The following is an 18,476-nucleotide window of genomic DNA, read 5'->3' on the forward strand; positions in this document are numbered from 1 at the left end:
TAGAAAAAGAGCTAAGGTATCCGTGTTAGTGCTGCGTGACATTGCAAATTTTGGTATTGATTCAATACCAAGTAAACACAGAGCCAGTATTACCGATACCAAAACTGATACTGATAATTTTAACCTATAAAGGCAGCTTATGTAGGGATAAATAGTGCCTCATAATTTATGAAATGAATCATCAATTTGCAAATGCTGAACACACTTTAATGACCGCAAAATCACTGTGATGTTTTACTTTCCACTATGATTAGTTGACAGCAAACAACAACAAAAAAAAACTGTCAAAAGAATTTTCATATATTTTGACACCTGGAATGTAAATGTGCCCGTCTTTAAAACAATTTGGGCAACTTCAGACTGTAACTACGCCCATGTTAAATTAATAAAGGGATATAAACACAGGGAGCTGGGCTTGCCTGTGCCATCAAAGGCGGTCCTACTCATCACCAACCCTTGTTGGAGGGGGCTGTGTATATGATTCATAGTTATATGCCACATGTTGGAGAAATGCTTCACTCCCACAAAGCGTGTTGTCGTCACTGGTCAGCTCCCAGCAGCAGCCTCCTGAAGGGGGATCTACCCCGGAGGGCTCCGCAGTTCAACTCTCGACGAGCAGAGGAGGACTCTCACAGTCCGAGGAAGAGGTTCTCAATGAAGATGTGAAGATAAGCAGCGCCTCGGCTCCACCACCAGCTCGTTCACACGCTCCAGCAACGGCGGCCTCATTTCCAGTAAATGCAATTTGCAGCAGCCCTCCACTCGGGCTTTTCTTTTTCCTTTTCCTTAATTTTTCTCATTTGTGAGCGATCGCTATGGCAGTTCAGTCCACATCCGGGCCACAATGCTTTGACTCCATTATTGTCTAAAACTGGCGGAGAGGTTGATAAACCTTGTCATTTTTTACATTTAAATAGACATTTTTTTGGGACGCGCAGTGACGGCTGGGGTCGAGAGGAGATGTCTAACCAAGGAGTTCGGCGGAATGGCCCCGTGAAGCTGCGATTAACAGGTAGCCTGCAACGCTTTTAAATCCCCACGTATTCCCACACACACACCAGCTAGGAAGGCTCCGTGTATTTGCTGGCTGGGAACAGTTCACATGGGCTACGGAGTTGGCTCGCCGCCGGTGCTTTCTGCTCTCATTTGCACAGATTTGTTAGCAGCAACAGTGTATTTAAATTACTAGCTGACTTCACAGGGCTAAGGCAAGCAGGAAAAGCGAGGAAAACGCTTAATGAGGATATTGTTGCTCTTGGAAATAGTCTCAGCCTCGTGATTGTCGCCAGTAAAGCACCACCAGCCATAACAGTGGTACCCGGGTCGCTCAGCTCCAGTAATGAGCCGCCTTCCAGTTGTAGCTGGTTGACGCTTATCAAACCTTAGTGTGTATTAGTGTCTCACATTTATATTCCAGCTCGTAAAATTCCATTATTTTTAAACAAAGGGGAGCTTTACAAGTGTTGTGCTGTTCCGCTGACAGACGGGCTCGCACAAAAGTTGGCTAGCTGAACGTAGCATTCCCGGTTAGCTCTAATCAAGTCTTTATGACAGGACAAGCTTCGGCTGAGATGATAAGCAGCTCAGGTCACTGGAGTCTGAGCAGTGCGCCAGAACCGACAAACGGCTGCCCCCCTTTGTTTTGGTGTCGTCGTTAAAGCAGGTTAAAGTTGTATCCGTGAACCCGTGGCCCCCTTTGTACCGCTACGTTATGATTCACTGGGAAACACTTGAATGTCACTTTGTTTGGAAGTAGCATGTAGCTGGTCTGCTCGGACCTGTCGCTCTCCTCGGCATCAGCACACTCAGGAGGGGGGGAAATAAAAAGGTTTACACGAGAGCAGCTCACTGTTTTGACTGGAAGAGGGGGTCAGACGGCTTCCTCCTGGGTCTTTTTTTGTTTTGTTTTGATGTGCGTCCAAGGTCCGACCTGAATCCAATTAAAGGGCTGTTTGTTCCACCAGGAACTGCCGAGGGAAACATTTAAGTTGGTGATGTTTCTGATAGGAACAAGTGGAGATAAACAGGGGATCTCAGTGAGGTGAGTGGGATACATGCAGAGTGGCAGAAGACAGGAAAGCTTTCAGCAACAGTTTCACAATGACGAAAAAATTAGATACTGATCATCCATACAGTTGTATATGAGTGTGTATTTGAGAATGCGTTGCCTTCAAAACTGTTAGGATCCCAGTCCTTACTTTCTCTACAGTGATGTTCCTCTGAAGTAAGGCTGCTAACAGAAACTAGACACTGTTATTAACATATAAGCTCGACATGTACAGAGCCCTGCTTATATAGCAGAGCATCTGAGACCCAATGACTACAGCTGGCCTCTCCCATTCTCTACCGAGGATCTCCTAACTGTCCCTCGCTCTGATTTTAAAACCAGAGGTGATCTTGCTTTTTAGGTTTTGGCATCCAAGCTGTGGAACAGCCTTCCTCAGCCTGTCAGGTCAGCTGATTGTGTTATTGGTTTTAAAGCTGAAAACACATTAGCTTTCCCTTAGTCTCGTCCCCTTTATTTTCGACCCTTGTTTACAACTATTTGCATGTATTGAAGTGTGAATAGTTGATTATATGGCTGTCTATGTGTCCGTATTTTGGATCGTTATACTTTGATGTGTGGATTTTACTTAAACTGTGAAGCACTTTGTAACTCTACTTTGCAAAATGAAGTTATGTCATTTTTTTTAGGTACACAACTTCAAATTAAAGTGGACCTTTAAAGTTAAAAGGGCTTGTTGCAGAGAGTATATGAACTGAGAAGCTATACAAGTTAAACAAGGATTATTTTGAACCCCGTGTCATGCAAAGCTACTCTAGTAGACTTGCAGGGTTGAGGAAAAATGCGACTTTGGAGATGAGCATAATAAAAGTCTCGGTTGTGAACTAGTTTGTCACTGCAGTCGTCTCCTGGTGGAATTCGAAGAATCTGAGTCCACTGTAGGGAAAAAATGGTGAGAGCAGGACATTGCAGCGCACCTCTCCTGTTTAAGCTCAGTTAAACTTGTGAAACACTCATCAAGAGTCAATATTAAGCTCCCTACTTATCAATCAGCAAGAGAAATAGAAACTACTACTTGCACACATGTATGTGTTTGGCTTTCAGGATCCTTGCATGCTTTGTTTTGTTTTTTCAGTAACACCAGCTATCCATGGAAAGTCCCCCCCCCCCCCCCCCCCCCCGACTTATGTAATCTGGTGCTATCTCATCCATATGGTCCGCTCTGTTCCTTCGCTCAGGCCGTCGCGATCCCTTGTTCTCCAGCTCGTGCAAAGCGGAGCTCAGAGGAAGTTCTCAGAATCAGAATCAGAAAGGGGTTTATTGCCAAATGTTGAGCAGGTTTACAACATTAGGAAATTGCTATGTCGTAGCTGCGTGTTGTCATCTCCAGTGGAGTTTTTTTTTTTTTTTTTTTTGACATAGCTCTCTGATTAATTTCTTCCCCCGACAGGTTGTGAGCGATGAGTTGCTACATTTAAACAGGCCCAGAACTGTTTGCGTCGTAGGCTTCTCTCCTCGCTGACAAGCCTCCTGTCCATTTAAAGCAGATGTTGCAGATGTTTGCCGGCTATTAAAGCAGGGGAAAAAAAATATCACAAGCAAGCTGCTAAAGCCCACACTTAGGCTCCTGAGGGCAGGTTTCCATTATAACCTGCAGCTGATGTCTGCTAAGTTATGTCATGAAACAAACACGGCTAATGGCGTAACATTACATCACACTCAGTGAAATTGCTGAGAAACGACTCGTCTTATCGTCCGATGCATCTTAAGCTCTGTCATGCACGCCTGGCTTCTGGCATAACTTGGGATGCTTTCCATCATCTGTGCCTGAATTTTTTAAACTTTGCAGAAAAGAGAGCACGTCATTTGTACCCTCAGCAAATATAGAACCACAAGCTCGCCTGTCATAGAAGTAAAATCAGACACATAAAATAGATGGTTAATAATCAGGCACAGTTGGAGCGATGTCCTCATGAAAAATGCTTCTATCTGGAAAGATGTGCACCAGAATAATAAAACTGACCGATGTTTAATTTAATTTTTTTTTTTGTCTCTTCTGGTTAGGTCCTTTACGGGTTATTGCTGTTGTGTCTCAGCTCTGAGTTTACATGTGACTTGTTAAGCATATGGTTTGCTCATCTGAATTCTTTGGCGCGGCGTGAACCGCCGAAGAGAGCTATCTCAGTGGGATTCCCTGCAATTCTCCATTCGCGTTCCCACCTCTTCCTCTCTGAGTCACTCCTGTTCTTTCCGACTGTAAGCCTCTTCCCTCTCAGACCAGGGTCCAAAGCATATTTCACTCCCACCCTCTCTAACCGAGCTTCCTCATCACTCTCCGATCGTCCTTCTGTCTGATGCACTTTGTGTTTAGTTTATTTCTTTCTTTTTTTTCTGTTTTAAATAACCACACATGAGAGTTTGACAGTGCTGTTATTTTTCATGAAGTGGTTTGCAATATACCAATGAATGAACATGCAGAAAAAAACACACTTATTTGAAAGCTGCAACAAAGGCCCAGTGTGGGTTGGAGTGAAAGACTTGGGTCTTTTTTAAATTGCAAGTCCTCGCTTTTCAGTGCAGCTCATCGCCTCCAGATGAGGGTCTTTTGGATGCTGCTTAACTGCAGAAGAACCCCCCCCCCCCCCCCCACACACACACACACACACACACACACAGCTGGGCACCGATGAGGCTGTGGAGGCACACAGGACCTGATCATCAAAAATGTTTTAATGTGGTCTGAGCTGGCTGCTCGGTGCATTCATGTGGCCTCAGTCAGAGCCATTTTTACAGAGTGGCTGTATGGAAGTGATTTGGGTGCATCTGGGTGTTCAGACAGGATACACTGTAAATACACAGTGATTAGCTGCATGTGGTGAAATGTCGACTCTGCTCGGCCCATCGCGGTCATGCATCTTGAGCAAACATTTCCACATTTTTACTTTTTGTTTTGTTTTTTTCTAAGCTTTTGACAGGTTGTAAAAGAAAACAAAAGAATAGCTGAAAAAGACCAGGGAGGAGTGGGAGAGGTGGAGAAAATAAAACAACAAGGGTGGAGGAATGCAACGAGCAATTATGGCACATCATTTGTAAACACCCCCCCCCTCCCCCCTCCGCTGTGAGCCTCCCATAATTTTTAAATTGTCCCATCAATTAATTGACTGGCTGAAGTTGGCTTTCCTGTTGGTTCAGCTGCTCCTCGATGAGGACAAAGCCTTCTTGCGGTTGCTTTAGCCCTCAACTGCTGCCAGCAACGGCCCAGAGGAGACCAGATGTAGCAGGCGGGAGAGAAGAGTGGGCAGCTTTGTAGAGAGGAAGTGCTCCCCAGACTCGAACACTTGTCCAAACGTCACCCCCGACAGGTGGGGAGCAGAGCAGTCTAGATCCCCTTATGATAATAAGTAAAGTGAAGAACCGCAGTCGTATTACTCAGCGGGACTTCAGGCATCTAGTGTGTTGCTTGTGTCACTGGGTGCCTCGCAGATGTATGTGCTCGCTGAATTATAACAGTGTGTATGGGTTTGATTAGTGGGCAGCGTGTGTGGTTTGGGGAGATTAACTCTTCCTGCTGAGCAGAGCTTCAACACCTCATATTGGTTGCTTTGTGATATTAATATTCGAACAAACAGTATTTTCCTGTATCCACACACTCTGTTTTATTTGGTGTCTGAAAGAATAGGGAAAATCAGCCGCGGTCTTCCCTGTTTGTACTCAAGTTTTCGACAGCAGAGATCCTCAGCCGGGGTGGCCTGTATCCGAAGGGGATTAGTTCTAGAGATACCAGTAGGGTACAGAGCTCATAGTCCTTTGAGAAGCAAAGCAGACCACTCATGATCCATCCTGGTAGCTTATCTACAGCTGTTATTTGGGGAGTAACTTTTTTTTTTACATTTCGATCCAGATGTTGAAGCTGTGCGACAGATATTTGGGAATTTCAGTGCGGCCGTTTGAGCTCTTGTTGGCAGAGTTGGGACCACAACTGAGACAATTCAGGTCCCCGAGATGCTCAAGTCTGACACGCAGGCCCTCTGTGTGCCTCAGACTTCCTGTATTGGAGGTTGCAGGCCTTTATGCCTTTTATTTGACAGCAGCACTAGTGGCCAGGACAGTGGAGTTATCAAAGGCAGAATCAAACCAGTGTTGACCCAGACAAAAATCTAGATGAATAAATGGGACTAAAGGCCAAATCGGAGGGGGAAAAATGCACTGCTTTTCTCAAGCTTGTGTGGTTGCCTCACATGTAGGTTGTGCCGCCTCATCTTCTGACCCATTTAAACACTAAACACACACACACAGATGTACATCTTTTGCACTGTGTGTCAATTGGCCCTCCAGGTAGAGAAGGATGATCATGTCTGCTGTTATCTTGAGACAGGGACGACCTCCATACCTATGTTTTATGTAGTATATGTGCTCGAAGCCACGGTTAATTACAGTTTTTAAAGAATTTAGATTAGCAGGGTATATTCAGGGTCCGGGATGAGTCAGATCAGGATCGCTACACTCCAGGATCGCACTAGTGGTGTGGCTTCTGTGGGCCTGACAGGGAAAAAAAAAAGAGTGCACAGAGTGAGACCATCTCTTTGGCCTTTGGAAAAATACTAATCCTTCAGGGTGGTTTGGGGAAGACCTTCAAAGGCCTGCTCTCTTAACCTGGCTGTGGTGGTTAATGGGCTTGAATTGGATTAGTGGTGCGTGTGAGGGAGGGACGTTCCAGTGAAAACTAAACAGATTCTCGCCCGCAGTCACTTCTCCTATCATCCCCTGCATAGCTGTTATACATGCTGTCAGTCCCAAAAGCCCAACCCTCCCAACCCCAGCTCCATTTCTTGCCTACTTCCCAAACTGGTTCTCCCTTTGAAGTTAGAAACTCCACTTGAGGGTATTTTTTCCATTAGAGAGTTGCATGCATAACCGATATCAGTCCAGAACCCTGTTTGACTTTAGATGCCCTTGCATGTCTAAAAGAAGTGTATACTGAAGAACAGTATCCATCAGACATTGTGATTATATCTTATTTTACTGACAATTTGAGGGTAACTTGGGTCAGAATCACCCATGTGTGCATGAAGCTCGAGTTGTCTTTCACCTGATGGTCAGGATGTCTGCGATTATTTATTTATTTATTTATTTTTATCACTCAGCACGTTTGCACAAAGTCTCATTAGCACTGATAAACATCGACGCATGCATGTAACCTGAGATTAATTCTTCAACGTGCTAGGTTGACTTTAAACTCTGATGGACAGGGGTTGACAAGATTATCTGTGTAACTCTGACTAACTTTAAGCAGATGGGGTGCTCTCTAGTCTCCCAGTGTTACCAGCTGTTGGTGGTGGTGGTGTTGGTGCTAAAGCCACAAGACGCCAACAGCTGACTGGAAATGTCTGTTCATGCCTTAGCCTGACGTTTGAGCCCCCTTGAGTGCTCTTAGGAGACAGGATCAGAAGAGAGATGTTTATATTCACACCAGATCACATTTCCAATGGCATCTCCTCTGAAGCTGAGAAAATACACCACTGGATTCCTGTGCAGTAAAAAAATCTGACCGCATACGCACAGACAAGTAACTATGATATTTTAGCAGTGGTGCTTGCCTCAGAGTTAGAAAAATCCTAAATATGTGCAGAGGCTCGTAGTTACTCACTATTCCCGGTCTACTCTCGAATGACTGTCTGGTTGATAAGCGTTGCGGTTTCCTTCGCAGGAAGTCACTTAAGATATCAAACTCAAGATCCAGCCAAAACTGGGAGTGCCTGATGAGTCAGCGCTCGGGCAGATGCTACAGACACTGAACTCACTCATGTTTACAGATGTAGTCTGATATCTGCTTTTAACCCATATTATTACAGGCAAAGTGTTTGATGTACAAATGGCTTAAGACTAAAAGCGTTTTTTTTAAAAGACCAATACAGCAGGAGACTTGTGCACTAATTGTGTAGGCATACTTAGTTATAGATAAACACGTCTAAGCATGTCTTTGAAATGTCTGCATACCTATACACTTTAGTAAGTATTGGAAAAATGGGTTAAACTATATGGAATGTGCATTTGATGCCTTGAGCTAGGCGCTTTTCTAAACATGAAACAGGAAATCATCAAGTCATCAGGGCCCTGCAGTGCGTGCCTACTCATTATTTAGTCAGCACAGTTTCTTTCATCTACTGACCAAACAGGACTCCGTTTAAATTGTTCTCTCTGTAGCCACATTGGGTTGTAAAATCTCTGCCACTGTTGCCACACGGTTGTTGTTTTTGAATTATTCCAGGCCTGTATTGACCGCCACTGGTATTGCGGGTGTATAGTGCTGTTAACCCCCTCATCTGCGCTGGGTCTAATAGTTTTTTCTGGTTGATATCCAACTTCAGATTCTAGTGATGTAACCAGCCACCAACGGTGCTGCTTTTTTCCACTCAACCAAAATATTTCTTTTTGCAGAGCAGTCCAATGCAGAAAAACGATTATCAGCAACAGGCTTGCAGAGTTTCCTGCACACAGACTTTATTTTATTGTAGGCAGCAAAGTATATTTGGTGACTCATCTTAGCAATTTTTCCAACTGTCTGAGAGAGCAATTCTATCTGCACTCGGTTTACCGGTGGATGATCCCCCCCCCCCCGGTCTTATTTTAAAAGTTCAGCTAGCCCTGGCCTCTCCATCTCGTATTTCTGCTGTCTGTCCAGAGAGCTTCTCATCCCACGGTCAGACACGGTTCAACTCCACCATCTTGCACCGCAGCTGGTGATTGTACTTTGGCTCTTAAAATCCTGAACCTGCAGCCAGTGGAGAGCTGTATGCACGAAGCTCACCGAGGTTTCAGAGCGGAGCAGGGACTTCCTTGGCCAGCTGCAGTCCAAGGTGATGGCGTCTCTCTGCAGGATGAGACAGACTGTGCCTTATGCTGTTTCATTATTCATTTACAAGCTGTCAAATTCTACTTTAGATATTTTATTTTGGCTGCTGTAATACAGGGATTTCTCAACTTTTGAGCTAAAGCATATCGTCTCATATTTAACAAAAAACAGGAGCATCTTAAACAAGTATTACTTAATAATTTAGAAAAGCACGGGTGTGCCTCGTTCCTCGCACACATGGATGCCCTCACAAATGGTTTCAGCATGGCTAAATTTGGGTCAGACATGATGACGCATGTCCTGTTGACACTTGTCAGGCACTTTAAACGCGACTCGCAGCGCATTGTAAAAGCCGTTTATTGCATGCACCTGCACACAGCGGCATTCGGCTCTAGTTAATGCTGACAATTACTGTTAATGAACATGTGACGTCACAGCGTTAGTCGGACATTGCTGGCGTGCAGCGGAGCGCTTTCATCTACGATGCTGTTATTGTCCCGAGATCCACCCAGTGCAACGCATCCATTGGCGAAGTGCAGAAGGGAAAATATGGCATGGTGGTAATGATGTAACGGTGCTCCCAGACGAAGCTGTGAAGTCATTCTTAGAAACTAAAAGTCCCCGGGAAATTTTGGAGGGAGCACGCGGTGGTCCTCAACTTCTGTTAAACAAGTTGGTACTAAGCACCCCTCCACTGCAGCTTGATCCAAGCCTCTCCTCTGCTCTCCTCCATTACATCAGAGTGGGCAAAGGAGCCAAGAAGCTAGAAGAGCCACGCAGCCACTCAAAACAGCTCAGGTCCAAGCCAACAGTGGTGCAAGCTTGCAGAAGCCCGAGCGGTGCCTCTGCTCTGCTCCGCTCACTGTTTTGACTTCTCACTTAGTAGTGATGGTACTGTGGAAGACTTTACTCGTCTGGATGGCTCTCTGTCAGGCACATTGTAGCACACAGAGTGGAAAGAGAGAGTGATGTACTGCGCAGGGGAAGCAGGAATGCCACAGTGCCATTGTGGCATGGTTTCCCACTATTTGGGAGCTGAAAATAGGAGGGCCGGACTCCTCTGTTATGCAATTGCAGCGGACTGTATCACGGAGGGAAAAGGTGACGTGAGGCGGATGAAATGCTCTCACATTAAGAATGCTGCCAGCCTCTTTCCTCTCACGTGTGGATGTGTGTGGCAAGTTTTCCCCATGTCATACAACAGGTTTTTTGCAAAGGCAGCTGACCTGTTTGATAATCTCCCTTTGTGTGTATCTTTGTATCGGCATCTTCTCTTTGTTTAAAGACTAGTTTGGTCAAAAGGTAATCTTAGTTCAACGTCACGAGGTCCTATTGTGTGTTTTCAAGCATTTAAAGAGTCATTTTTTAGGATTTTGTATCACAGTTAAAAAGCTGTTTTTTGTTTCCGGGACTGGGAGCCCTTATGTAAGAGGAAAATTTAGGGCTTAACGTCACTTCACAATGTGGACACACTTTCTTACACTATATAGCTGCAATAATCATTTGTTACACCCTAAAAGCCATGTGATAGTTTTCGCGGCTGCGAGTGTGCTAGAGTCCACTTGTATCCAAGTGATACAAATTTTTGTTATCAGATGGTGAGCTCAAGGCGCCTTGTGGATGTCTGCACCCCTGCCAATGTTTTGCTACCGTACTACAAGCAACAACTACACATGCTCCCGTCAGCCCAGATCCAAGCGGGCTTCAAAGAGCTATAACAGGAGCGACTACTCTTTCTCCATGGTGTCTGCAGCTGTCCATGTCCACTACAAAGTTTAATCCCCATCTGAGGAGTGTGAGGCATCACAATCATATCAGTTGCTGCTGGCCCTAAGATAACATGGGAGGGAGGCGTGGGCACAATATACTTGCTTTATTGGTGTAAATAGTCCCTGCTTGTGTGCACTTTTTAATGGTCCTCTGCAATTTCCTGATTTATGGCAACTTATTTTGCTGACTGCTCAGATTGCTGTTCTAACTTTTATTTTCTTTCTTAATGCATGGCGTGTTTCCCAAGGTGAATTTCCCCAAATGTCTTCTGTTAAACAATCCAAGCCCCTAAATATTAGTTTACTACAATAATGGACAAAAAACAGAAACTTGAACTGGATTCTGTGGTATTGTCTTCTTTTAAAGCTCCCGTGTTTAAAATCTCCCCACTAGATGTCAGTAGATTGCAGATTGCAGTCAACTGAATTTAGTTTTCTTGTACCTCCCAATGCAAGTGCATATTCCTTGCTACAGTGGCAGCTGTAGGACAGACAGTTCTGGCTACCGTTCATCTGTAGTGAGTTTAGGCAGTCAGTCCGCTGTTTACCTTAGCTGGAGGTTATTTGCTCTGGAGGAGGGTGTAAAACTGTGAAAGGAGTCTGTCATCAGACAGTAGTGAGCTTCACTGAGTCATCGATTTGTATCAGAGATACTGAGGTGAGTTGTTGAGGATATCCTGAACTTTTGTCTCAGTAAGTGCTGCTGATTTTGCTGTTGTTGGCTGCTGGTAGTGAAACCAAGCGCATCTAATTGTCAGACACTTGGCGAATAAACTTTCCTCCTTAGCTCACTCAGCCTAACATTAGCTAGTGTTGAAGTACGCCGACTTCACGGATTCTTTTTGATGGTAGCGATCAGGCCGAGACTCTTACTTCCAAAACCAGATGTATTTATTTGCGCTTTACAATAAAATACGGATGCATCCGGAGACCTAGCTAACTAGCCTGCTTCCGCTACGTTTAGCGAGGTCTGGCTCACAACCGGAAGTCAACACAATCTTATGGGTTCGGTGTCCCACCCATTGTACCACCCCCTTCAACTGTCCTGCCTCTGGTCTACCCCACCTCAGCACTATAAATAAAATCCTCTAAGTTTAAACCTAGCTCTGTAATCCTCTATACCTACAATGAAAAAATATACCATCATGTCCCACAAGCATCCCTGTTGTTATCAGCTGCCCGGAGACGGTACGGTATCATGTCTAACCTGCTGACAATAAGTAACTGTGACAATACATGCATGCTTTCGTGTCTTTAAAACCTTGACTTTAATTCAGGAGATGAGGCTTGAGGTGAGGTTTTATCTAGATGTCTCTTTGTCTCCTGTCCTTCATATTTTCACTTCTTTGGTAAAGGGGACTTTACATATCATTAATCACAGGCATGATCCTTCATGTCTTGAATCTAAAAGTGTAGACACAAATTGATATTAATTAATATACTAGTTTTGTATTCATCTACCTTCGGCGTACCACGTATGTAACCCCTCTCTAGTCACATAGATAAAGTGTGGTTAGATGGAACAGTGATGTCGAATTCAAAATGGCGGTGCAACATGTTGACTTCCACAAATTGGCGCCTGCTTTTAAACAGGAGTAGTCTGTTATTCCAGTTACTGTGATTGTTGCTGTGAGACATAAACATTAATACAGTCACTTCCTTTGCTCATTAAATCTCAAATGTCACCAAAGAACTATTGGTGAGAGCAGCCAGCGCTTAAAATAAAACCAAAGCTTATCTTCCCACCTAATGACTCACCTCGACTGGTTGCCCAAACATTAACAATATCATATAATCACTGGAATTTAATACATCCTTTTCTAACGCCACCTGGAAGAACAGGTCTTCGCTTCCTCTGAGCGTCTCAAAACATTTCACGAGCGCTCTCATTACTTTTCCAGCAGGTGCTGAGTGTGATGTATGATGATATATGGCTTCTCATAGTCACGGCCTTTTATCCTTTTTATGAAAAGAAGCTCTGGGGGGATTTTATGTCTTCTGTGGTTTTTCTTCCCTCTAATTCCATCACTTTTTTTATGCTTCTGGTCACACTGATTTGGGTGCAGCAGATGTCCCCAGTCATCCTTTCCTCCTGCAACAGGAGTCCAGGGAATCTTGAGTTTTCTATCTTTGTTTGTGCCATATACAGTGGATGTCACAGGGAGTTTCTTTAGTGCGTCTCACTGCTGCTCATTTGTTGACATCGGTCTTTTCCCACCATGCTCAAGACACGTGCAACTTGAAAGTTTACCTTTTCTGTTTTTCTCTCCGTTTAAAATGATTCATGGGGATATTATGTTGTTCTTTTTCCTTTCTAATTTTCAAAACCCTTGAAATTGCAGGTCTGTTTGGAGGTTTTTAAAGAGATTTTCCTGGCAGCTAGCTGTTCCATGATCACTCTGCTACCAGTGACTTTAATATCTGTATAATGTGACCAGACGTCTTATCAGATTTGCATATTACATAAGTGGATTTACTAAGATGTAAAAACCTGCCAGAGCAAAGTTATTTCCCAGTACCTACAAGCCAGTTTGTCTCAACCACATTTCCATAGTTAGTCTGTACCCCATGTAGAGTTGGACGGAGCTCCTGAAATTCTACCCAGCTTCCTCATTCTACTCTGCCTGACTGCAGTTTAAGGGCTAACGTTTAAGTGGTGGAGCCAGGTCTTTAAAAAGTAACCCACTTTGTTATAAACAGGGAAGCAGTGAACGAGCTCGGTAAATAGGTGGTGCGGTTGCCTCTGTGGCAAACATACTGCCCTTTAAAGCAGGGTCTTAAAGCAGGCCTTCTTTTCTCTTTTTTAAAATTTTGCATCAGCCTGAGAGATAATTAGACTCTTCAATGTTTCATCCATCATATTTATACTATGGAAAAGATGAGGAATGAAATGGATTTTTGTACATTTTTAGCATATTGACTGGAATTCTCAGTTTCCCAGGCGACTATGAACCTGTCAAGGAATCTAGTGCCGGTTAAATCCTATTATGCTGTTCCTTGAGACATCTGCCATGTTGGACGTGATGTAAACACGGGTTTCTGGCTCTCACCAGGTGAAATCGGTTGCAAAGAAACTGAACCACAAACCTCCTGGTGTTTTGGTTTTTTTCCCTCCTCATGCTGGTCTGCAAAAACACGCCAACTACTAGCTGAGCGGTACAGAATCTTGAGAAGTGGGACAAACTTGAATTGGAAACGGTTTGCCTTCAAAGTAAAAGATGTTCCTCAGAGCTGCAGCTAACATGTGCACGGTTTTTGCAACATGTTGGGGAATGTACATTTTTCCTAAATGACAGGCGGGTCCCCGAGGGGAAAAAGGTCACCGAATAGTCTGTAGGCCTGTATGGGTGGGGCTTTAGCGATTATTTTCCCTGATATATTTACTACCAGGTTACATGTCGATTAACAGAATCCTGTGCCCTCCTTGGTAGTCGCTTCAATCGCTTGCTGGGAAGTTGAGAGAAGATAATCTCAGGTCCCGCCCACTTTGCCTTGTTTGTGGTTATTTCACGTGTAGTCGCTTGAAGTCTAAACAAGAACTCGCGGACTTCCTTATGCGTGCCCATTATGGGTTTAATCTTTGTGGCACATTAGAAACACAGTCTTGGTTTAGTTTCTCTAGTTCCTCGAACTGTGTTGTCAAAAGAGCAATTGGATACATCACAGAGTCATTTCTCTTCAAAATGAACTTGGACTTGTTCCTGCTGGACTGTGCGTTATTTCCTCTTTGTGTCAGGCTCGATAGCTGCATGCCAGCGAGCCTGTCTCGCATGGAAGCTCCGGTACCCAGCTAATATCAGCTTCCCTTTGCTGCAGTTACAGTGATAGTGGTCTGAAGACATGGTGTTCAAGACTAAACATTACCCAGCATGCTGTCATTGGAGACGTATAAGGAGGCGGCTTGAAGATTAGCAATGAGCCATCAGAATTCTTCATCTTGGCTTTCTCCCTCCGTTTAGGTTCAAAATCCCACAAAGGTTAGGGAGGAGTGGAAAAGGGAAAAGGAAGCCCTTTGTTTATAGAAGAACAATGCGGCGCATGAGAGTGCATGGCGCTGGGCCTGCAGTCAAAACAGGGCAGACAGGCAGAGGAAAGGTCTGGGCCTGGACGAGAGGGGAGGAGGAGATGGGGGGTTAATGCTACTCCCTGAAGATGTGTCAGACTGTCTGGCGATGCTGGGTCAGTGCACTGAACTGGAGGGACCAGGTGGACAGGAAGCGATGATCAGAATGTGGTCAACCTGAGTTGGCAGACCTACGGGGATTTCACGCAACCAGACGATCTGCTCATGCTCTCCATCTTCCTCTTAGCAGCCTACTTTTCCAGACTTTTTTTTTTTTTTTTTTTTTTTTAACTCATGGATAGGGATGGGAATGGTGGAATATTACCAGGCGGTTGTCTCTGTTCCCACACCCCCATTTCCTCCACCTCATGGGCTCTAGTGTAATGGTTAACCGCAGAGCAACAGACTAGAGGCAGTGCGAGCTCTCTTTTTCTTTTTCTTTTTTCTTCCCCCTACGGCATTGTGTTCCTTTCCCATGCTTTGTTGTGTTGCTTTGAGTGAATGTAACCATTATAGTTTCTACATATGTTTAGCTCACAACAGACCAAAGTCAATTCCTAGTCCTGACCAGCATTCACTACCACGACCTCCACCCTCCCCACCTCCCCTAGACATCACGTGACCACTCCCTTCCCAGGTGTTTGGCTTGCGTCTGGTGGACTTCATTGATTCGTCTGCACAGTAGGGCTCTTTGTGTACCAGCCTGTGAGAAACTGTGCCCATCCTCTCCCCACAGGTGGGACTTTTTAAACTTCACCCCCAAGGTCTCCGTCTTTGCCCGCATGGAGCGGCTGTCGCCACTCTGCGTATTTGATTTTTATTAAGAGACAGGCCGGCAAAGGAAGGAGCTAAGTCAATGCAAGCCGATAATCAGTTGTATGCTGTGTTTGTTTAGCTTTCCCAGCTGTCCTTTGGGGGGTTGGGGATGGGTGGGGGGAGGGAACAGCTCTGTTTGGGCTGTAATGTGAAAAGCCATTATGTGACTAATAAGTTGCAGTCAGCCGAGGCGTTTCCACTCGCTCACTGAGAAATTAGGTTTTGTTTTTTGTTTTTTGGAGGTACTCTGTAAATCTACAGGTGAGCCTTGAGTGACATAGCATCTTGATTTTGATTGTTTAAAATGTTTTTTTTCCCTCTGCCTGCAGTCCTCAAATCATTTTTTACCCAGTTCTTTGTGGTTTATTAAAATAAGAAAGTAAAATGGGCTCTCAGGCTAAGAGGTTGTAGTTTTTTATCAGATGCAAGGAAGTGAAACTTATGATCCACTTTCAGGACAGGAAGATGGGGACGGCCAAATAGTCTGAAGTGACACATCACGACTTTACCCAAAAAAAAAAAAATCCCACTCAAAGTGAGAAACTCGAATGACAGATTTCCGACTACTGTGGAAAAAGCGCACATGCCCACTTGTCGTTCCTATCCAGTCGTTCGTCGTGGTGTGAAAGGCTCACAGCCTCGTGATTGTAATGTTAAATGTTTGTACCCATATCGTGCTGCGAGTGTCTCAGTGGCATTCATCCTGTCTGTAGTCTCCACAGTGGTGTCCCCCCCCATCAGTCCTATCAGTCAGCGCCGCAGTTACTGGCTGCGCGAGCCGCTGCGACCGGAATGAGAAACACAGGCAGCACAGAGAAACCCTTCTCTCAGCTTTGCCTCGATACTTGCCGTCGCTATGACGACAGAGGATTTTAGATGGGCCCGAGATGCGAGGGGTTATTTGATGCTTTTCCGGAGTGAGCGACTGTGTGCCTATGTGATAGAAGAGCAAGTCAGGAACAGTCGCGTGACGATACAGTCGTCCCATAGATTGCGTGTCTGTGTAAAATGCAGATAATGGTTCGCTCAAATAAAAAAAGATTAATATTTAAATCAAAAAAAGGGTTCTACGTACCAGAGCTACAACATTTACTCTGATAACTGATCAGTAAGTCCTTAAGCAAATTAATCATCTTATTTAAACAATCACTTCAGTGAGTTAAAGTGTCACAAATATCTCTAGTTAGAGCTTTTCACATGTAGTGACTTTTCATTCTTAATTCATACTGGGGTTTTTAATCTAATCATACATTTTATTAAATTGGATACAAAATCAACACAGAACAAGGATGTTCAAAGACACTGACTAGCACTATATTGCCAAAGATATTGGCATCTCGTCTGCCTTCACACACATGAACTTGAGTGACATCCCATTCTCAATCCATAGAATGGATTAATGTGATGTCGTCCCACCCTTTGCAGCTATAACAGCTTCATGTCTTTTGGGAAGGCTTTCCAAGAGGTTTAGGAACGTTTATGGGAATTTTTGACCATTCTTCCAGAAGCACATTTGTGAGGTCAGACACTGATGTTGGACAAGACGGCCTGGCTCACAGTCTAATTCATCCCAAAGGTGTTCTGTCGGGTTGAGGTCAGGACTCTATGCAGGCCTATCAAGTTCTTCAACACCAAACTCGCTCATCCGTGTCTTTATGAACCTTACTCTGTGCACCGGTGCACAGTCATGCTAGAACAGAAAGGGTCCATCCCCAAGATGTTCCCACAAAATTTGGAGCACTCCTTCCAAAACCTAAGAAATAGTCTGGCACAAGTCACTAAGCCATTCCATTCTTATTCACTACATAGATTGATTCTTATATAGCGCTTTTCTACTCGGAGCGCTTTAGACAACATGCCACATTCACCCAATCACACAAGCACTTCTATGCTTTTAATTGCTTACTAACAAACATTCACACTCATTCATACTCCGATGGATGCATCGGGGTTAGTATCTTGCCCAAGGATACTTGGTATGCAGACTGTAGGAGCCAGGAATCGAACCACTAACCTTCCGATCAGTAGATGACCTGCTCTATATATTTTAGGATTAATATTACCTTCAAAAGATTATGGAGTTAACACTGTGTCTGTCTAAAATCTGTCTAAAGTGCTTTATAGCCATGGAATAGTCTAGCTGGCCTCTGAAATGTAAGAAAGTGAAGTCTGTTCTTTTTTTTCTTTTTCTTTTTTGTGGGTTGGATCTTTGCATCATGCCTTTCTTCCAGCTTTATGTAGATGGAGAAAGAACACATGATTACATTTATCTGTGTGTGAGTTCAAGAAAGCCCGTCAGCGGTGACCCAGAAAAATAGCAGATTTACGATGTTACCCTGTAGGTGAGAGCTCACCCACTTACTTTACTTAGAAAAGGCATCGGTCATCATCACCTCATCCTGTAATGACATAAATTTGGATGAAAAGCCATTTCACTTAAAGTCATTACATAAACCTTTTGCATAAGAGGAAAAGAACCTGTTTCTCTGTATGTTGGGTCATTTAGCTACTGATGATGTACGGTGTCTCTACAGGGGGTTGAGCATTGCAGAGGCTCCCCAGTTAAATCTGTAGGCCATGCCAAAAGCATTGAGGGGAATGCCCAGTCATGAACTCACAATAACGGCAATAAAATATTTGTGTGTAAAGCCGCAGGGGTTGGGCTCTGGGGGTGGATGAAATTTGCCTAGAACGTACTTGATGTTTATCAGGCTGTTTTGATTGAAACCACTGTGTAGTCTTGCATAAACCTTGCAGACGGTGCCTCTGGATTTGCAGACTGGCGTATTGTGGTCTGTTTAAGAAGGGTGTGTGCCTGTTACCAGGTTATCCCTCTCTCCACCTTCCCTGGTAGACACCATGGCAGGATACTGGAAGGGTGACCAATAGGTGTGATTGAATCAAAGAGAAACTATGTAGGTAGTAACACACCCTCTCACTAGTGATGGAGGGGAGTCTGGGAGGTTGCCA

The 18,476-nt window shown here is 44.4% G+C and overlaps 1 protein-coding gene across 2 annotated transcripts in view; it reads left to right on the plus strand.

Moving 5' to 3' along the window:
• The first annotated feature begins 425 nt into the window (after positions 1-425).
• Positions 426-18,476, plus strand: part of LOC146710862 (E3 ubiquitin-protein ligase SMURF2) — a 51,622-nt gene continuing 33,571 nt past the window's right edge. The window contains exons 1-2 of one of the 2 annotated variants that reach the window (XM_085453508.1): positions 426-734; positions 918-1,012. In XM_085453508.1, the coding sequence (XP_085309634.1) occupies positions 961-1,012 (52 nt within the window). In that variant the 5' untranslated portion in view covers positions 426-734; positions 918-960. Of the gene's footprint in view, positions 1,013-18,476 lie in introns of both variants that reach the window. The other variant, XM_085453507.1, reaches the window with a different exon arrangement.

The sequence above is a fragment of the Copadichromis virginalis genome, linkage group LG4 (assembly GCF_057382275.1).
Source record: "Copadichromis virginalis isolate Kocher_CV1m ecotype Utaka linkage group LG4, C_Virginalis_male_GT1.1, whole genome shotgun sequence".
Lineage (NCBI taxonomy): Eukaryota > Metazoa > Chordata > Actinopteri > Cichliformes > Cichlidae > Copadichromis > Copadichromis virginalis.